This window comes from Nicotiana attenuata, unplaced genomic scaffold (genome assembly GCF_001879085.1).
Source record: "Nicotiana attenuata strain UT unplaced genomic scaffold, NIATTr2, whole genome shotgun sequence".
Lineage (NCBI taxonomy): Eukaryota > Viridiplantae > Streptophyta > Magnoliopsida > Solanales > Solanaceae > Nicotiana > Nicotiana attenuata.
In genome coordinates this window covers 84571-104510 of record NW_017672510.1, presented here as the reverse complement: position 1 = coordinate 104510, position 19940 = coordinate 84571, and the positions used below count along the sequence as shown (strand labels likewise).

Genomic DNA, 19940 nt, shown 5'->3' with positions numbered 1-19940 from the left:
ATCCTATTACCCTCAAGCCAAAGTTAGATCAAACACTTACCTCGGTCCAAAGAATAGCAATCAATCCTCAAATACCGCCTTTCCTCTACAATCCGACTCTGAAACAATGATATCTAGGCATAATTAACTCAATAATATCAATAAAGACTCAATGGCAACATCCCATAGCCTAGATATGAATTTCCTAGCATTCTTCCAAAAATACCAAAATTCAACCCCGGGCCCACATGGTCCAAACACGAGGCTCGGATCAAAACCCAATCACCTATAACACACGAGTTCAAATATATAATTTGTTTTAAGATTCGACCCCAAATTGAGGTTGAATCACCCAAAATTCTCAAAAACTTAACTCTACCCAAAATCCTTAATTTCTACTTTGATTTCATGATTTAGGTCTAGAATTTCAGTAATTAATGAAGAAGAGTCAAGGAATTAGGTGGGAAATTACTTACCCAAAGACTTTGGTGAAGAAGAGCTTCAAAAATCGCCCCTAGAGCTTGGAGAAGACAAGTTTTATGAAGAAATGGGAATAATCCCGTAATGAGTCTGTTTTGAGCTTTTAAAATTAACTGGGCAAAAATGCCCTATGCGATCGCGGAGAAGGCATTGCGATCGCACAGGGTAAAGGGAAATAAATCATCACGATCGCATAAGTCATTCTGCGAACGCATAGAGGAAAAGCATAGGCAGTCCAGGTTTGGACTTTAACGAAGTGCGAACGCGGAGTATCAATTGCGTTCGCATTGAAGGAGCTGGCAAACCTATGCGATCGCGGAAGAGTTTATGCAATCGTATAGAACAAATATGGGCACATAGAAGGCTACACTATGCGATCGCGAAGCAACCTATGCGATCGCATAGAACTAAATACCAGAACACCAGAACTGAGTTTTCTGCAATTTTCACTAAGTTCAAAACACTCCGAATCACTCCCGAGCCCTCGGGGCTCCTTACCAAACACATACACTAACTCAACAACATCCTACGAACTCAACCGTGCGATCAAATCACCAAAATAACATCAAAATCAATGAATCAAACCTCAAATTCCTCATTTTTCATTCTAATTTCATAAACTTCAAACTTTAGATATTTAGGTCCGAAACACGTCAAATGACGTCCAATTTCGACCAAACTTTACAAAAAGCGCTTAAGACATATTTAAGACTTGTTCCGGGCGTCGTAACCAAAATAAGAGCCCGATACCATAGTCTTTTAATCAATTTTCATTTCTATTTTCCTTAATAATTCCAGAAAAACAATTTCACAGAAAAATTCTTTTCCTCGGATTCTAGACCTCGGATTTCGACTCCGGGCACATGCCCGAGTCCCATATTTTTCTACGGACCCTCCGGGACCGTCAATTTACGGGTCCGGGTCCGGGTCCGTTTACCAAAAATGTTGACCGAAGTCAACTTTAATCATTTTAAAGCCACATTTTGAAACTTTTCACAGAATTTAATATATAATCTTTCCGGCTACGCGTCCGTACTGCGCATGCAAATCGAGGCAACTAAAGGTGAGGTTTTCAAGGCCTCGGAAGTACGGAAAAAGAGAAATCCGGTGATGACCCTTTGGGTCGTCACATTGCGTTACTTGTACACTTTAACTGTCATATATTTTGCTTGTCTTGTTGCTTTATATCAATCGTAGCATTCCTTGATTTGGTACAGGGGTTCTTTTTGCTTAGCTTTCATATTCTTTAATTATAGAGATTCTCGTGAATTGAGTTGTTGAATTGATTGCATTTATTTATTTTATTTATGGATCGGGCTGCACGCCGCAACGGGTGGAATAAGGGAGGATTAATATTGATATGGTGGGATCGGGTTGCATGCCGCAACGAATTTTATATGTGATTTTGATATGGTGAAATAAGGGAGGATTACGATATTGATTCTGATTATATGGTGGGATAGGATTTCGCGCCGCAACAGATTTTATGTGTTATTCTTGATATTGATATGGTGAAATAAGGGAGGATTGTGTTTGTACGGTGGGATCGGGTTGCGCGCCACGACGGTTTGTGTGTGATGAATTCATTGTTGTATTGTGTTAGCTTCCAGTACTTTCATATGATCTTCGGAGGGATGATATTTCTGGATCCATTGATTTCGAGGATTTAGTTGTTTTCATTAGTTTACTACTTCGCTGTTATTTCCTGTTTTCCTTTCCTATTATTATTAGTCACTTACATGTTATTGTAAGTTACTCGCCTTAGCCCCGTCGCTACTTCGTCGAGGTTAGGCTTGGCACTGGCAGAGTACATGGGGTCGGTTGTACTCATACTACAATCTGCACTTCTTGTACAGATTTTGGAGTCAGTCTTAGTGGCGATCAGTAGATTGCCCGGATTGATTGCCTGACGGAGACTTGAGTTATAACTGCTCGGTGTTCGCAGCCTTGAAGTCCCCTTTCATATCTCTCTAGTTGCTTATTGTACTTCAGACAGTTATGCTTTCATTCGGACTTTTAATTGTAGTACTCTAGTCGCTCGTGAACTTGTGATACCAGTTCTGGGATTGAATCTAGACATCATTGTTATCTTAGTTTATTCAGTTTTATTCGGTTTCTTGGTATAAATTAATTGGATTTGTTAAAATGGCTAGAAACTATTTCTAACGTTGGCTAGCTTAGCAAGTGAAATATTAGGCGCCATCACGGTCCAGAGGGTGGGGATTCTGGGTCGTGACAAAGCTTGTTATATTTGAAATAATATTATTCCATTGAAGGAATAATTAGTCTTTTGAGATTTTCTTGTGACTTGTTTTATATTCACAACTAATCCTAAAATTGATGAAAAGGAAAAAAGAAAGGACGAATAAACAATAGTATAATGTTTCTTAGCATTTTTTTCAAGTATATTAAGGATAAGAGATACTCCATTAGGTAAAAAGGTCCAAATAAACAAGCTTGGGATTTAGCTACTAATTCAACTTTCAAGGCCAAAAAATGTCTGAGGGTTTGAAATATGTTAGGACAAGAAAGTCAAAATCAAATGACTAAAAGCTTTTGAATTTGTTTGTGCACCCCAAAAGGGTCAACTAGGGTAGTTTAACACTGTTCTAATTTAGGATCTATTGTCCCTAAAATACCCCTCAAGTTTTCATAATAAGATAAGCTGCCCTTAATTACCTTAGCTGGAGAGTATCTTTGAGTATAGTCAATTACTTACTTTAGCAGAAAGTGTATTCGATCTGACAAGTCAGTGGAATAGAAGCTGAGAAAGAATGGAATAGAAGGAAATGGATTTTAGGATCCTGAGAAAACTATAGCTTCTAAATATTTAAAAAATAATCATAAGTCTGTGGTTAGTCTCATAGGGAATTTTATATCTGAATATAATTTTGTGCTTTTGCCTTGGGAAATGTTTTTGGTCTGTGACTCTGTGTTTCCAAATAGCTATTCAAACTATTAGTTATTTATAAAATATAAGTACTTGGGAGTTAGCTTTGTCTTGATATATACACATTATTTTATTTCCAACATATAATATAGTCATGAAAATAACAATTAATATCCTAATCCCTAGAAGGGTCAATTTGGCGAGTTTCTTGAGATTCTTCCTTTTGGACTAAGCAAATTACAAATGGGTACAACTAGACCTTGAAGTGAGAAATAAGAGTCATTAATCCATTTTTCCCTTGACCTTAGAGTTTCTTGCTACGTGATTCTTGCATTTTTTTTTTAACTTAACTTTTATACACTTACAATGTAAATTTTATTAACACTTTCAGATCACCTATAAGATGACTATAAGTAATCGTTCTTTTAAAAATCATGATTAGTAACCTGAAAAATAAGGTAAATTACCTATCTAAGCAAGTTAAAATATACTAATGATGTAAAAAGAATTCACTATCATTGTATATAAGTAAATCTTTTCCTTTTAATTTAAATTGTATACATTGAAAGTATAACAAATCTTACACTATTAGTATAATATAACTGATTATATATATAGCAGGTTATTACTCTATTTTTAAAGGTATCATATATCATAGCTGATACAGGAAACTATTTGTCATTATAGATCAGCTTAATCTGATAACATAAATAATTTTTTACACGATCAGCAGTGGCAGAGCCACATTCAACCAAGGGGTGGACACTCCTTGTAAAAAACTATACTGTATTGTTAGATAAATTTTTCTGTTTTATGTATATTTACTATATGTTGACTCTGCTTTACTTTTTGGTATATTTAATTTTTTATATTTTAAAACTTTTAGTGAAAATTCCGGCTCCGCCACTGACGATAGAAGGGCCAACGCGATATTTGCAAAAAACAAGCTCCAAGTACGTAGAGCTTTAAAGTCACCAGAAAAGGCGGCTGATCCTTCGGAGGCAGACCCCTCTTCAGGAAGCATATAATCACTTCTAATTAAGTCTCATATTTATTGGACTTCTCTCTTCAACTTTATCTATTTGGAATGCATGCTATAAAGTTTTTTCCTCTTCTCTTAGTTTCAATATTAGGTTTTTAACTCTAACACAAAGGAAGATCAATAGTTAGTTTCCTTAAACAATTTTTTTTGTTTAGGTAGGGTTTTTCAAAGAAGAAGAGAACTTGTTTTCTTTAGATTTTAGAGAAGAAATGGAAGAGAGAAATGAGAAAGAAAAAATGGATGAAGTGATGCTACCAGGGTTTCGTTTTCATCCAACTGATGAAGAGTTAGTAGGGTTTTATCTAAGGAGGAAAGTTCAGCACAAACCTATCTCCATAGAACTTATCAAGCAACTTGACATCTATAAGTATGATCCATGGGATCTACCAAGTAAGAAACAACTACTCAACCTTAGCTTCACCCTTTTATTTACTTTTTAAAAAAAAAGGCTTATTCATATGCTTTTGCATCAAGATTTCATAGGGGTTTTTTTCATATGGAATGACTTTGCTTTCTACTTTCATGTTGTCCTTGGTATTTCTTTTTGGATTTAACATGTATACGCTTGCAGTTAAAAAATTTTTACACTATCAGATCATGACTGAAATAAACCTAGTTATTGTAACAAGTAACATCTCCTTATTTTTCATCTAAGTAATCCACTTGTTATGGACGGTTAGTCGGTTACCTGTAGTAAGGGGCAGAGCTAGAGAGGCAGAAAGGGTTCAACTGAACCCCCTTCGCCTAAAACTTACAGTGTGTATAAGGTCAAACTTATTATATATATATATATATATATATATATATATATATTAGTAGATGTTGAATCCCCTTGCTTCTTAGCATGTTTACTTCTTTTATTTTTTAAATTCTCTTGCTGAAAGTTTTGTTTCTACCACTGCCTATAGTTATATTTTAGATAAGCGAATAGTATGAAACAAAAGATTTTACAAGAAGTTAAACTCTTTGTTTTCTCTTCTAGATTTCTTCTCTTTTTCCTCATGTCCTTACAAGATGAAAGCAAACTAACTACTCCTTTGTTTTGTTGTTACTGTTTCCTAGCAGAGTTGGCAACAGTGGGAGAAAAAGAATGGTATTTCTACTGTCCCAGGGATAGAAAATATAGAAATAGTGCAAGGCCAAATCGAGTAACTGGAGCTGGTTTTTGGAAAGCCACAGGTACTGATAGGCCAATTTACTCTTCTGAAGGATCTAAATGCATTGGCTTGAAAAAATCCTTAGTTTTCTACAAAGGCAGAGCTGCAAAAGGCATTAAAACTGACTGGATGATGCATGAGTTTAGGTTACCTTCTATCACTGACTCCACTGCTCCAAAGAGATTCTTGGACAAACATATTCCTCCTAATGTAAGCTTATCAAAACTCTAGTTTTATATTATTAGTGTATTTAAATCTGTTGTGACAAGTAATTGGCCTTATTTTTAAGTTTTTATTCTAATTTTTAACGTTTAATTAATTGTAGTTGTTTTTTAAGTGACCTGATAATATAAAAAATTATTTTTCACAACCAATATTTATATATAAAAGTTAAACTCTTTGCTACTGGATTTATCTTATATACACTAACAATGAAAAAATTTATCGCCACTATCAGTATATTTTATTTATTATAGTATCTAACCAGCTAACTTGATAATGTTAAAAGTTCTTTACACGGTCGCTATGCATATTGAAATTAAACTTTTTGCTAATGGATTTTATTTATATATACTAATAACGAAAATTTTGTTACCATTATCAGTTTATTTTAATCTAGTGTAGTACGTAACTGGATTTATTTTAAGTTATTCATCCAATGTATTATACCAGTTAATTACCTATAGTTATATTTATGATGACTTGATAGTGTAAAGTTTTTTTGCATTGTCAGTATATAGATGTTAAACTCTTCGGTCTTCACTAATGTAATGTTTTTCTTGGATATTTTAGGATTCATGGGCAATATGCAGGATTTTCAAGAAAGCAAACTCCAATGCACATAGAGCTCTTTCTCATTCTTGGGTGTCACCAACAGTACCTGAAAATACTACATCAGATTTTCTAACCAGCAGCCACTTTACTAATTATTCAAATGAAATTTCATTGATAAACAAAACAAATTCACCTATCCAATTTAGTGGTTGTAGCATTAATGATTTACAAAACTCCTCATCCAATATGGCTAGTTTTTCCACATTAGATCTTCCACTTTACAAAAGCCTCAACTCAAACTATGACCCTATTACAAGTTACACATTTTCTTCTTGTACTGAAACCTCTGAAATACTACCATTACCAAAATGCATCAATATGAACAATAATAATATTGATGCTTCTTCTTTGCTTCTAAACATGTCATCTTCTATATTTGGAGATTACTCGATACCGTTACCGGAGAATATAGAAGGTAGTGGTGTTCATGATCAAGAAACAACCTTAAAGGAAGCTACTCATGTGAACAATATGGATCATTTGGAGGAACAATGGAGAAATGTTAGATCTATTGGATTACTTCCTTTGAATAATTTTCCTTTGAATATGGCTGCTGATGCTTGGAAGACGAATTTGCTTTGGGATTCTTCTCCTTGTCCTAGTAGTGAATTGTCCACAAGTTATTCTACTAACAAGTGTTACACTTGACCTACTACTAATTTTTAGTGTTATGTTTTTTAGTTTCAAGAACTTAGCTTTTGTTTTCTTTCTTTTGGATTTTGTTTTGTTTTCTTTATGGGGTACTTTTGGGCTTAGTTTTAGTTTTGGATTAGTGTTGTAAAAACTCTAATGTAGGTTTTTCAATTGATTCATGACTAATCAAATCGTTTCCCGAAAGGTTTTGGCCAAGATTATGGAAGAATAATTCCATGTTATAACATACCAGCCAATATTGTTTCATTGTGCTTTCCAATGCCTTTCCTTTTGCTCGTATAATATTCTCATTTGTTTTCCTTCCGTTGTCTTCTGTGGTAACATTTTATTGGGATCGCACACAAAAGGCGGATATAGAATTTAAGCTTTTAATGTTGAGTTCATTGTGCATTTCTATAATTATGTGTTCATACTATTTATTAAAAAAATTATGAATTTTTATATATAAATTTATATTTCGCATCTAAAGTTTGTGTCCCGACGTTGCATCCGCCTCTGATCGCACATACTAACATTAAGTGAATTTATTAGTGAATTTCACACTAACACCTATTAGTGAACTTTAAATGAATCCTCATTTATATACCTTAATGTAATATCTATGGATATTACATTATAAAGGATAATGTAATATCTATGGACATCGTGTATAGTGCATTTTGGAGAGATCTTTATCTCATTTTAAAAATTATTACGGGGAAGTACAAGGGGTACTTCCCCAACCAATTTTAGCCTCTATTTTTTTTTTCTTACCTAATTTAGCTTATTTTGTATATAAGTTAAAACTTTATTTTACCTATTGATAGGGTATAAAGAAGATATGTGTTAGAAACCAATTTGAGAGAGAGATTTTATGTTTATCATTACAGGCTTAAACATAGTTGAGTGAATTAAAATGAAAAATTAAATGAGTTTTGTGATTTAAAAATTCAATCGTTGAGATTTTTAAAAGTTTGAAAACTTATAAATGAGCTTTGTAATTTAACATTTTGACAATTGATGATTGAAGTTCGTCGGACATGTCATTTTGAGATTGTGGTTAAATTTTGAAGTTATTCGGTGAAAATTTGAGTTATTTGGTAATGTTTTTCGTTAGTTGAGTTCATAGGAGACGAAATCAAGCTTTGTACTCAACATTATGCAATATTATACAATATTGTATATCGAGGCTATAAATAATTTTGCAAAAAAATAATGAGCAATGTGGCTATAAACTTAAAAGCATGGCTACATAGATATAATGTAGTATGTTGAGATGTACATTTTGCAAATCTCTCTTTATTCCATATACCAAGAAAGGGGCAGGTAGGTCTTGGTAGCATAGTCACAGATCTCTTTTTTAATTATTTTTATTACATCAGGGAGGAGATGGAGGAAAGGAGAAGGATATTGCTACGCTACTGATGAGATTTTAACTCTCCACCTTAACTGTGAAAGACAGGGAGCTCACGAATAGAGCTAGCCCTTAACCCTTAGGCACACAACTCTATATTCGTGATCACTTATTTTTCTCCTCCTCTAAATCAGATAGAGAATATTAAACCTGCAAACGGTTGGCTGAAGTGAGATTTGATGGCAAGATCTATGGATTTACCCCTGGAGATTGACTTTTATATCAACCCCTTGAGCTTAAATGCCATTCTCACCTCATGTTAAAATTGATCAAAAATAAAAATAAATAAAGATATCTCCTTTAATCTATGAATAGAGTTGTCAATATGACTTGGACTAGACTGGTATTTGACAGGTTGGGTTGGGCCTGCGTACCATTTTGATAGGCCTTAAAATATCCACCCCAACCCAACCTTACGTGGGCCACAGACCACCTCGGGCTAGCCCACTAATTTTTTTAAAAAATCTATTATGTTTTAAAATTTAAACCTAAAAATATTTATAAAAAGTTATTAATTCAAAAAATATCTTGTTAGGTAGAAAACTTCTGTAACACTTAATAACTTTTGACATTTTCTAATAGATTAAAATAAAATACAAAAAAGGAGGATAATATTTCATTCACTAAAAATCAACTCAAACTAACTACTAAAAAAATTATGCCACTTAAGCATATCCAACACTAGCACATCATCTTTATCACGCACATCTAAAAAGATGAAAGCGCTACTTCTTTTTAACGTTTAGGATATTTAGGATTTTATTATTTATTTATTTCATAATTTAATTCAGCTTAAATTTATGTTTAAAATTTAAAATACTGACTTTGATTTTTAATCTGATGGGTTGAATAGACTTTCAGTTTGAGCTACTCTTCGTTATTATAAGTTCATCGTTTTCTTTTACATTCTATATTTTTAATTAAAGGTATATTTTTATAGGCCTCGGTCAAGCCTCACGTGTTACCGATTTACTTGGGTCGGGCTAAAAAATCTCATTCTTAAATGGGATTAAAAAATTTTCACACGATCCCATTAAATTACGGGCTATGCTGGGCAGGACGAGCGCGCCAAACTTATATTGACAGCTATATTTGTGAACCGTGAGGAAGCACATATGCTTGTACTGGGAGTTAGTACATTACCATTAGTGGTGGCAAAATGGTTAAAAGAAAATTATTATACGCCCATATTATCCATTAAAAAATAGGTTGGATAGTGAACTTTTTAAAAATAGGTCAAAATATAGATAAGAACCATATTATCCACTTAGAAAATGGATAACTAATGGGTTTAACTTTTACAACTGTAAAACCTTAAATTTGGGGGTCCTCAAGTTAAGGAGACTAGGAATTCTCCCAAAAGTAATCATATTCAAGAAGCCATGCATAATATGGATATCCATATTATCTGCCGATTAACCCATTTTTTATCCGTATTAAATATGGGTCGGGTCAGATAATTTGTCCATTTTTGCATTACCCAATTTTGACTCGCTCATATCCAAGCTGACCCACCCGTTTGCCACCCCTAAATTTACCATTAAGGCTCAAGCCCATCAAAGATTATGTTGGGCTGATAGACAGGCAATAGGCAGGAGGAGTCCAAACAATTGGAGTTGGATCTGATATATTACTTTTTAGGGGGAAGTGCACGGTTAGCTACTAATAACACATGTATTTACTTTTAAGCCACTGTTTAAAATGTCTTTAGTCTTTAGCCAGTGCTTTAATAAACTTTAACTGCCCGAACGAAAATACCCTTCTGCTCATGCCCTTAATTTTTGAACTTAACTTCAGGACTTCAGGATTACATATCCTTAACTTTTGAACTTGTAACTCTAAGTTCAGGACTTCAGGACTACATGTCCTTAACTTTTGAACTTGGAACTCTAAGTTCAGGACTACATGTCCTTAACTTTTGAACTTAACTTCAGGACTTCAGGACTACATGTCCTTAACTTTTGAACTTGTAACTCTAAGTTCAGGACTTCAGGGCCTATTGTCCTTAACTTTTGAGCTTGTTAGTCTAAGTTCAAGACCTATTGTCCTTAACTTTTGGGCTTCTTATCCTAAGTTCAGGACCTATTGTCCTTAACTTTTAAGCTTGTTAGTCTAAGTTCAAGACTTAAGGACTTCAGGACCTATTGTCCTTAAGTTCTAGTCGAAATGGCGCCGTTGCTACTAGTTATTTCCATTCTGCTATAATGTGATATTATTCAGAATTGAAATTATAAATTAAATCGAAAAAATGGGAATTTATTGCTAAATGAGAAATTACAAGTAGTAGTCACTCAAATGATTATATGGTAACTAAGAGTGAGCAGAAAACTCCATTGTTCGACTATACATATAATTGAACAAGAGAACGGATTAGAGATAGAGACTGAGGTTGAAGAAGGTAGAAAGGAAGAATAGAGAAATGAATTTGAGAGGAAAAATATGTTGAAATTGAAACTAGGATATCTCCTGGAAAGAAAACGAAAAACGAGTGGGTATCGAACTTGAGAGAGAAGCGAGGGTTTGGGAAGAAAAGCAATGGAAGAAAGGGTAAAAATGTCTTTCATATCAATTTTAATAGAGTAGTAGCTATTTTTGCTCAACATTAGAATTGCTGGATAAAAAATAAATATCACCTTAAATAGTGGCTACCCCACGCCATTTCTACCACTTTTTACCGGCTTTGATAAGTATACTATTTTAGAAGTAATATCGTAATTTTATATATTAATAGTGTAAATGATTTCTACATTATCATTATATTTTAGCATGTTGTAATAATTTATTCACCATATTTCAAGTTATCATTCCATACTATACGTAGTTAAGTGACCTGGTTGTTTAAATAATTTTAATATTAATTTTTATGGAGTATGCTTTACAATTGATTTTGTATGTGTTGACCTACGAATTTAAAATAATTCTATATTAATTTTTGGTTTTCCCAAAAAAATATTTCTTACTTAGCTATGGGTAAAAAAAAAAGTTTATGTAAAACAAAGATAACATGTGGCATGTATTTATTTGTTTGGTATATGTATTGAGCCAGTGAGTACGAGTAAGCTTTGATTGAATTTCACTCCTAAATGGGGCCTAATTATGTATATACATTGAACTAAAATTACCATAAAAATTATTTTATCATTTAACCTGCAAAAGTATATCTTGTACTCCTAGTATAGTCAAACTTTTCTATAACAGTCTCGTTTGTTCAAGATATTTTTGGATGTTATAGCGAATTGTTGTTATAGAAAACATATATAATAACAGAACATGAAATTTGATTCCGAAAAAACTTGGCTTTTATAGTGAAATGTTGTTATATAAGGATGATGTTATAGAGAGGTCTGACTGTGTGTGTGTTATCTATATATATATATATATATATATAACGACTTTTGGGGTAAATTTTAAAAGGGGGTTTGACACAGTTACCCATAAAAATAAAACTATTTACCCTTGACTACCCATTTGGTTTTCTACCCATAAACTAATTACATTTCCTACCCATGGTAGTTTTTGTGGGGAATTTTATTCTTTATTCTCCAATTCTTTTTTATTTCTATGATTCTTTTCTTTTTTCNTCTCCTTTTCTTTTTTCTCATATTCTTCCTATTTTTTTCTTTTTTCTCTTTTATTCATTTATTTTTGCCTAAATCGTATTATTGTTATTTTTACCATAACTTATTTCACACTCAAATTTGACTCCCTACAAATATCAGTACATACTCTACCATTAGCAGTAACACCAACTAGTGATGGAGCAAGAAAACATAATCTACGGCCACTAAATCTCCATATATACTAGTTAGAATAGAAATGATAATAAAATATTGAAAAACGCAATAAAAATGTAAGTAGCACAAAAGACTTCTAGTACTATATGATACCAATATGGTATACATGTATACCAACAGAGTATATGATTGCTTTAGAATATTGCTACAACTATCTGTGACTATACTACTGTACCAAAACATTAAAGGATACAATAAAAGTATGAGAAAATTACATGCTCGCATTGCAAGCTAAATATTCACAAAGCAACTTGCTCAATTCATATACGAACAGGGTATATAGTTGTATGGGTCGTTCCAACAATTGCCTATAATTATAAAAACTAGTACATAATCTATATCCATCAGCACAAAAAAAATCCAGCACTGCAAATCACGTTCATATAAATAATTTCAAAATAGAATTCACTTAAAAATGCAGCCAAAACAACCAAAAAAAATGTTCAAACTACCATATGATACCAATATGGTATATAACTACCAACATGGTATATAGTGTTACTGGTTTAACTTCCGGACAACTAATGACTATACTACATTACATAACACACATGCATAAGAGAAAAATAAAAAAATAGTGTACCACATATCAATATAATAAAGTATTTCAAGATATTGTACTATATTACTATTATTAAAAGAAAATCAAATATTGTACTAATAAATGCAGCTAATACAACCAAAAAATGATTCGACTAGCATATGATACCAATATAGTATATAGCTATACTAATAGGGTATATAGTTTGAATGAATTGTATACCAAAATGGTTATTATTGTATATATTTGAGTATACAATACAAATTCGTCTTCTTTTCTTGTTCAACTATATTTCAACCCTAACTTCTAAAATCTACTACAAAATATCCACCAAATTGACTAAAACTTTAGCTACAACCTCCAATCAACTTTCCAAACAAACTCATATAGGATCGGATCAAAACAATTAAAAACTCAAACAAACCAAGTTATGAGTTTCAAGCTTCAAGTTCCTTCAATGGTGGATTTGAATTTTTGTACAATAAAATATTCTAAAATTAGCATTATTATCATAATCAAAGAACAATACCCAATAAATTTCAACAGCAAACACTTCAACACGCATGAATTCAAATTTTAGTTATATAGTACATATTATTTTTTGTTTTACTTTTAGAAGATAAAATAAATTATGGAGCACAAATTACAAATTATAAAAAAAGGTGAAGATAGCAGAAAAAGGTACAATACTAACAATACTGCCCACTATTGAAAAATGCTAACTATTCTTTGGTTTCTTTTTAGGATTGACACTTTTGCTGCTTAAATTAGATATGTCCATCGCAAGCGAGAATTGAGTGGGTGGGAATTAGTTGTAATAGAATAGGTATTTGATATAATTGCTTTTAAAATGGGTAATTACGGGTAATTACTTTTGATTAAGTAGGTATATAGGGTAGTTTTCCCAATCGTATGTGCTACTTAAAATAAAAAAGACTAAATTATTTAGTTATCAAATTGTAATAGCTACTAAGTAAGCTTGCAAAAGTGAAGCTTGATGTATTAATATTCTGTACTTCAAATGCGAAGGTAAATATGCACCACAACATGAGCGAAGGTAGCTTATTGGATTATTGAATGGATTTCGTACTTTTTCACAAAGAGAAAGCTAGGGACTTTTATTAAAAGGGAAAATGCACTGTTTGGTATGTTGAGTAAAACAAATTTAAGGGAGAACGAGGAATGGGTAGCCGGGAAATAGATTTGGATCAAATAAGTAGAAATTGTAAATAATTTTTAAATGGGCAAAAACGGGTAATTAGTTTGTGCCCCATAGGTAGGTTGTGTAGTTTCCTCATTTTAATAATAGCCGGATTTACAACTGGTCGTTCAAAAATAGCCCAATTTCAAAACTAATCGAAATTTAGCCACTTTTATATAAAGATAAATCTAAGCGAAAACACTGTTCAAAACCCGAAAAATACTCCAGTATATTATGCTGGAGTTCCAGCATAAGTATACTTGAACTCCAGCATATTATACTGGAGTTCCAGAATAAGTATGCTGGAACTCCAGCATAATATGATGGAGTTTCAGCATAAGTACACTAGAACTCCAGCATAATATACTGGAGTTCCAGCAAGTATATTGGTACAGTATAATATACTGGAGTTTGGAGCACCGGTGCTCCAGTCTCCCGTATATTATACTGGAGCCAGCAAAGTATACCGGTCCAGCATAATATGCCGGAGTTCATACACAAGTGCACCGAACTCCAGTATATTATGCTGGACCGGTCTCTATTGCAGCAAAATAGTGGCTATTTTTCATTGACTTGGTAAACGCTGGCTATTTTTAATTGACCAGTCCGAAAACTGGCTATACCGTGCTATTTTTACCGACTTTTGCTAGCAGCCTTACTTTGACAAAGTCATCATTGACATTGACATTGACATTTATGTTTGTTTAGTACTAGGGTTTCCAATAATTCTAAAGCAAATATGATTCTTTATGATCAAATGTTTGAACTCCATCCCTTCCAACTTTAGTATTATCTTTCCCTTAATTCACCAAAATACCAAATGAAAACTCTATATAAACATGAACATAACACCTCATATCATACCATAGAAAAAAAATCAAAAAACACTTTCAAATTAAAGGTTATGGAGAAAGAAACTGAAGTAGTTTTACTTGGCTCCTGGTTCAGCTCCTATTCTAATAGAGTTAGACTTGCCCTTGAAATCAAAGGCATCGAATATGAGTACATAGAGCAAGATCTAACAAACAAGAGTCAAGAACTCCTCAACTACAATCCAATACATAAGAAAGTGCCTGTTCTTGTCCACAAAGGGAAACCTATTGTTGAATCAATTGTCATACTTGAATATATCGAAGATTGCTGGAAAAATGAACCCAAGTTGTGGCCAGAGGAGCCTTATGAGAGAGCCAAAGTTCGTTTCTGGATAAACTATTATGATCAAAAGGTAAAATACCTACAAAATTACGGATGTGTTCGATACGAAGAAAGTTATTTTGTAGGAAAATATTTTCCATGAAAAATTCAAGACGAAATGAACTTGTGAATCCATTCTTTCCGATTCCTAGGATCCATAGGTTTTTTCTTTTTTTTAAATCCTCTTTGTTAGAAAATGGGTTCAGTTTATTTGTTTCAACCCCTAAAACTGCCCTTCTATATAGATCGTCGTAACATAAACTAATTTATTCGTTTTACTTCGCCCCTAAATCTAGTTTCTACTAGGATCCTCCTCCCTCACGCTAGTACCAAAAGCCTATGCTCCTCTATTTTCCATTAAAAGGGGAATACTTTCTCACTTATGAGCGGAAGTCTTTTTTCATACAAATGTCTTGACTTTTACTTTATATGATTTTCTCCAATTTACACTTTATTAATCTTTAATACTCAAAAACTTCATCGAAGCACTATCTTATTTGTTAATATTATTATTATTATTATTATTCCATATATATTTTTTCAGAAAAATATTTTTCACTCACCAACCAATCATCAAAAATTATTTCCCACAAAATAAAAATGACTTTCGTTGCACCAAACACACTTATATATATGTTACTTACCTATATCGAGTCTGCACCTTAATTAAATTTATGATAGTCTTAACCTTTTCCCTGAATTTGCAATATAGATTGGACCAAGCTCAACAGCTGTTCTAGTGTCAAAAGGGAGTGAAAAAGACAAGGCAATAGAAGAATCAAATGAGGTGCTAAAGGTGCTTGAAGAGGGAATTGAAAGGGATTTTCCAAAAAGAACACCATTTCTGAATGGTGAGAATCCAGGGATTCTTGATATTGTAATAGGTTCAAGTGCTTGTAATGTTGAAGCATTCAATGAAGCTATTGGAGGAGGAGAAGATCTTAGCCTGGAGAAATACTCATGCCTTTTTGCACTTGTTACTGCTCTGAAAAACTTGCCTATAATGAAACAGTATCTTCCACCACACCATGATCTTGTTGCTATTATAAGGAAGAAGTTTAACTTAAATCAGGATGCTTGATTCTGTGAGATGATTCCATAGCTGCTTGTATCTTTGTTCTTGTCTAGATCATTGTTACTCTTTGTATTGTTGATTTAAATCAGTTGTTTATTTTGATTGTTACTTAAATTTTCTAACAGATGAAAAGACTCATTTTATGTAACAACTGATTTTGACATGTGAGATTTACTCTCTTTACCTGTATTGTCTTCCTAAAAATTAGCCCCATCCTCCTTTGAATTAAACAGGCACTTCTCACCATTTTCTTGCCAATGATTCTTTAAGTTTTGAATATATTTACAAGGCACAATTGCTTATAAATTACGAAGAAAATTGTCTTGAATTATTCTTGTGAGTAACCATTTATAAACTCATAAATCTGTTATTTACGATAATTTTACAACAGTTAAGCAGATTTTAGTAAATATATCAGTTTATAATACAGTCAAACGAGATAATATTATCACACAACACAAACAATATGATCTATCCAAATATTACATCCATAAAACAATATAGTGCAAAGCGATACATTATATACAAGAAAAAAGCAATGCAGAGTGTAAGCAGAATAACAGCGTTGAAACATTCTTGTCCTCTGGGACAATGTGTACGTTCATATCAGCATGCAGCTCTTACCATGTAATTACTCTTTACAAAGAACGAAAAGAGATATGACAACGAAACTAAGACCCGAGACTAACAGTAGCGTTTGAAATACCAATAATAGCAATCAGAAAAACTAACTTTAGAATACTAATAAACGTAAAGCACGTATTCATACTGATTGCAAATTGCAGTAACGAAACAAAATAGACTAACCAGCAATCTTGTATAACAATTAAAATGCAAAACTGAACTAATACTGACTTGAAATATCATCAAATATCCATAGGAAGTTTGAATACCCAGAGAAAGGCAGAAACAGAGACCTAGCAGATGCGATATTTCGACAAACTGAAGAAAAATATTCAATATCACATTTTAGCAAAAACCAGCAACATACGAATCTTAAACCCAAAACTCAAAATACATTCCTCTAGTGACGTCGCCAAGCATTGAAAGCTTAGCTCTTGGAAGCTAGCTTTTCCTTGGCTTTCTGGATCTTCAAAACCTTCTTCACAATCTTTTGTTCTTCCACCAAAAAGGCTCTTATGATCCTGTACAAACATTATCAGGTAAGTTGGAAGAACACTAATTTTGTTTGAGAATACTCTCTGGTGTACCACAAATATACCTTTCACGTACGGCACTGCCTGACAACACACCACCATAAGCACGGTTCACAGTCCTCCTGTTTCTTGACAATCTTGACCTCTTGTATTCAGTAGGCCTCAAGTGAGGAATCTGCAAAAGGAACAGTTTCAAGTCATTTAAATGATGACACCTGAAACAACTGCATAATCAAAAGACACCGCATCTGAATGCAAATTGCTATCAGCTACCAGAGAGCATGTGGGTAGTTGACGAAGTAATTATCCTCACAATATTAGAAATGCTGTAGTGACATGAAAATCTACTCACGATATATTTAGGCACTATATATTAAAGGGAAGATGGTAAAATACCTATTTGCTACACAATATCTCATGATTTAAAACACAGTTATATCACAAAGCTTTGTTCTTCAGAACGCTACCCCTCAAATAGCAAGTATACCAAAAAAATGAATAGCTGACTTGCAGTCCCAACCAGCATTAGATTATACACTCAATTGTAAAAAATGGTTTCAAATTAGCACCCAGACACTCAATTGAAAATACAGTCCAGGCAAACATTATATAATAATGTGAAATCTAAAATAAGCTTCGATTTTTTCCTTGTGCTTGAACAGTGTTGATTGACCAAACTATTCTAGTGAACTTTTTCAACTTGGCTAGATATTTTTTTGGAAAAATAATCTCAAGAGTCCTAAAGATAACCTTACTGCAAATTACATGTTATTATTTTGGAAAACACAAGGCTGTCACATAAAAGGAAAGAATTTAGCACGAGAGGGAAACTTCGTTTCACTTTTTCTTGTCATGTGCATTGTTAGTAAATCTTGTTTAATGAAAAAACAGTAACAATTTGATGGCTTCTCTTATAAGGCGAGAACAAAAAGTTGATGATTGTATAGGCCGGTTGACATAAAGAAAAGGAAAGTAAATGATTCTATGGAAAAAAAACACGAGAGGGAAACAATAATCTCACAATAAAACCATGTATTACTAAAAATGACTCTATTGTTTGACAATTTACAAATGCAAAACATCAACACACTTCCAATGGTTCAACTACTCCCCAGATCAACTAACATTGCACTTCTTACTAAAAGATACTGAAAATTAAACACTCAAATTTTTTTCCTTTGGTTTGATACTTGAAACATGTAAGCTTATACTCGTGTAAATCATGGGGATATCAATACTATCACACAATAACCAACACTTATCCCTAGTTTTCCAACAAACTTATCAGGTATTGCCACTCCCATACATTCTAGAAATGTGAAATCCCGAGGCTTTAATTTATCCTCTAGCAAATAAAAATCAACTAGCACACAGATAGATCAATGGATTGACTAAACTTCAATCCCAAATAAGTCAGGCTAGATGAATCCTCTATATTTTTTTGATAACTGTGGTGTCCGGGCCAGCATGCGCGCACTTCAGACTAATTCCACAGTATAACTACCACCTCCCACCAGCAATTCATTCGACTATATTCAGGTCCATTTTATCCAAATATTAAATAGTTTGCTTTCGCCTTTTAAGGCAAGTTATGGGTTTATGCTAAATCTCAGTGTATCACTGGAAACAAACACATTAACAGAAAAATCAGTACTTATACAAAAACAAATCAGAATGTAGCAATGACATTCATTAAAAAACATAGTTAACACATATTCAAGAGCAGAAAAAAAACATACCCCTTGAATTCTTTTTCCAGTAACAGGGCACTTAGGTCCACTTGCCCTCTTCTTGGTACTCTGGTAAATCAGCTTTCCACCTATTTAACATCATTTTTCAACGCCCAACAAAGCACAAAACTTAATTCAGTATCCAAAAAAGACTTATACATATAATCATAAAAACAAGAAATGCAATAGAAAAGAGAATAAAAGAGTATAACACAGGGTACGTACCTGGGGTTTTAACAACCCTATGTTGGTTAGATTTGGTGGCATAGCTGTGCCGTTTACGGTAAGTTAGTCGTTGGACCATTTTTCACGGCGGCGCTGCTATTCTCTCTGTAGCTTCTTTCTTTGTTTTGGGGGCTGAAGCAGAAGGGCTAAACGAAAGGAAAATATATGTAGTGTATATTACTCGGACAGCCCTAGATCCTACGGTTGATATTAGTTGATTGAATCAGACGGGCCTATAAGCCCAACAATATGAGCCCATTAATAGTTATGGGTTTAAGCAAGCGGAGAAATTCAAAAATAACTATATTTACAAGTTGTCATTCAAAAATAGCCACAGTTTCGAAAGTAATCTAAAGTTAGCCACTTTTTATGTAAAGATAAATCTGAACAAAAAGATTGTTCAAAATTTGGAAAATACTCCAGTATAATATACTGGAGTTCCAATATAATATACCGGTCCAGCATAATATATTGGAGATTGGAGCACCGGTGCTCCAAGCTCCAGTATATTATACTAGAACTTTTCACGTGTTGGAGTTCCAGCATAATATGCTGGAAGTTCATACACAGGTGCAACGATCTCCAGTATATTAT

General features: G+C 33.1%; 3 protein-coding genes across 4 annotated transcripts; 2 read left to right on the top strand and 1 right to left on the bottom strand.

Moving 5' to 3' along the window:
* Window positions 1-4411: 4411 nt before the first annotated feature.
* On the top strand, window positions 4412-7262 carry LOC109213491 (putative NAC domain-containing protein 94). 2 transcript variants are annotated; one of them, XM_019377300.1, is made up of 3 exons: window positions 4412-4781; window positions 5457-5758; window positions 6341-7262. In XM_019377300.1, exons 1-3 carry the CDS (start codon window positions 4601-4603, stop codon window positions 7028-7030), a joined length of 1173 nt encoding a protein of 390 aa, XP_019232845.1. In that variant the 5' UTR covers window positions 4412-4600; the 3' UTR covers window positions 7031-7262. The 2 variants fall into 2 exon arrangements, with proteins under 2 accessions (XP_019232845.1, XP_019232844.1); XM_019377299.1 differs by having other exon boundaries at window positions 5454-5758.
* A 7492-nt stretch (window positions 7263-14754) lies between these two features.
* Window positions 14755-16492, top strand: LOC109213490 (glutathione S-transferase U10-like). The gene is made up of 2 exons (XM_019377298.1): window positions 14755-15190; window positions 15872-16492. The coding sequence occupies exons 1-2, from the start codon at window positions 14786-14788 to the stop codon at window positions 16238-16240; spliced, it is 774 nt and encodes a 257-aa protein (XP_019232843.1). The 5' UTR covers window positions 14755-14785; the 3' UTR covers window positions 16241-16492.
* Window positions 16493-17032: 540 nt separating this feature from the next.
* On the bottom strand, window positions 17033-19516 carry LOC109213489 (60S ribosomal protein L34). The gene is made up of 4 exons (XM_019377297.1): window positions 19347-19516; window positions 19131-19210; window positions 17457-17566; window positions 17033-17379 (listed from the first exon to the last, which is right to left on the bottom strand). The coding sequence occupies exons 1-4, from the start codon at window positions 19423-19425 to the stop codon at window positions 17286-17288; spliced, it is 363 nt and encodes a 120-aa protein (XP_019232842.1). The 5' UTR covers window positions 19426-19516; the 3' UTR covers window positions 17033-17285.
* Between the last annotated feature and the right edge of the window lie 424 nt (window positions 19517-19940).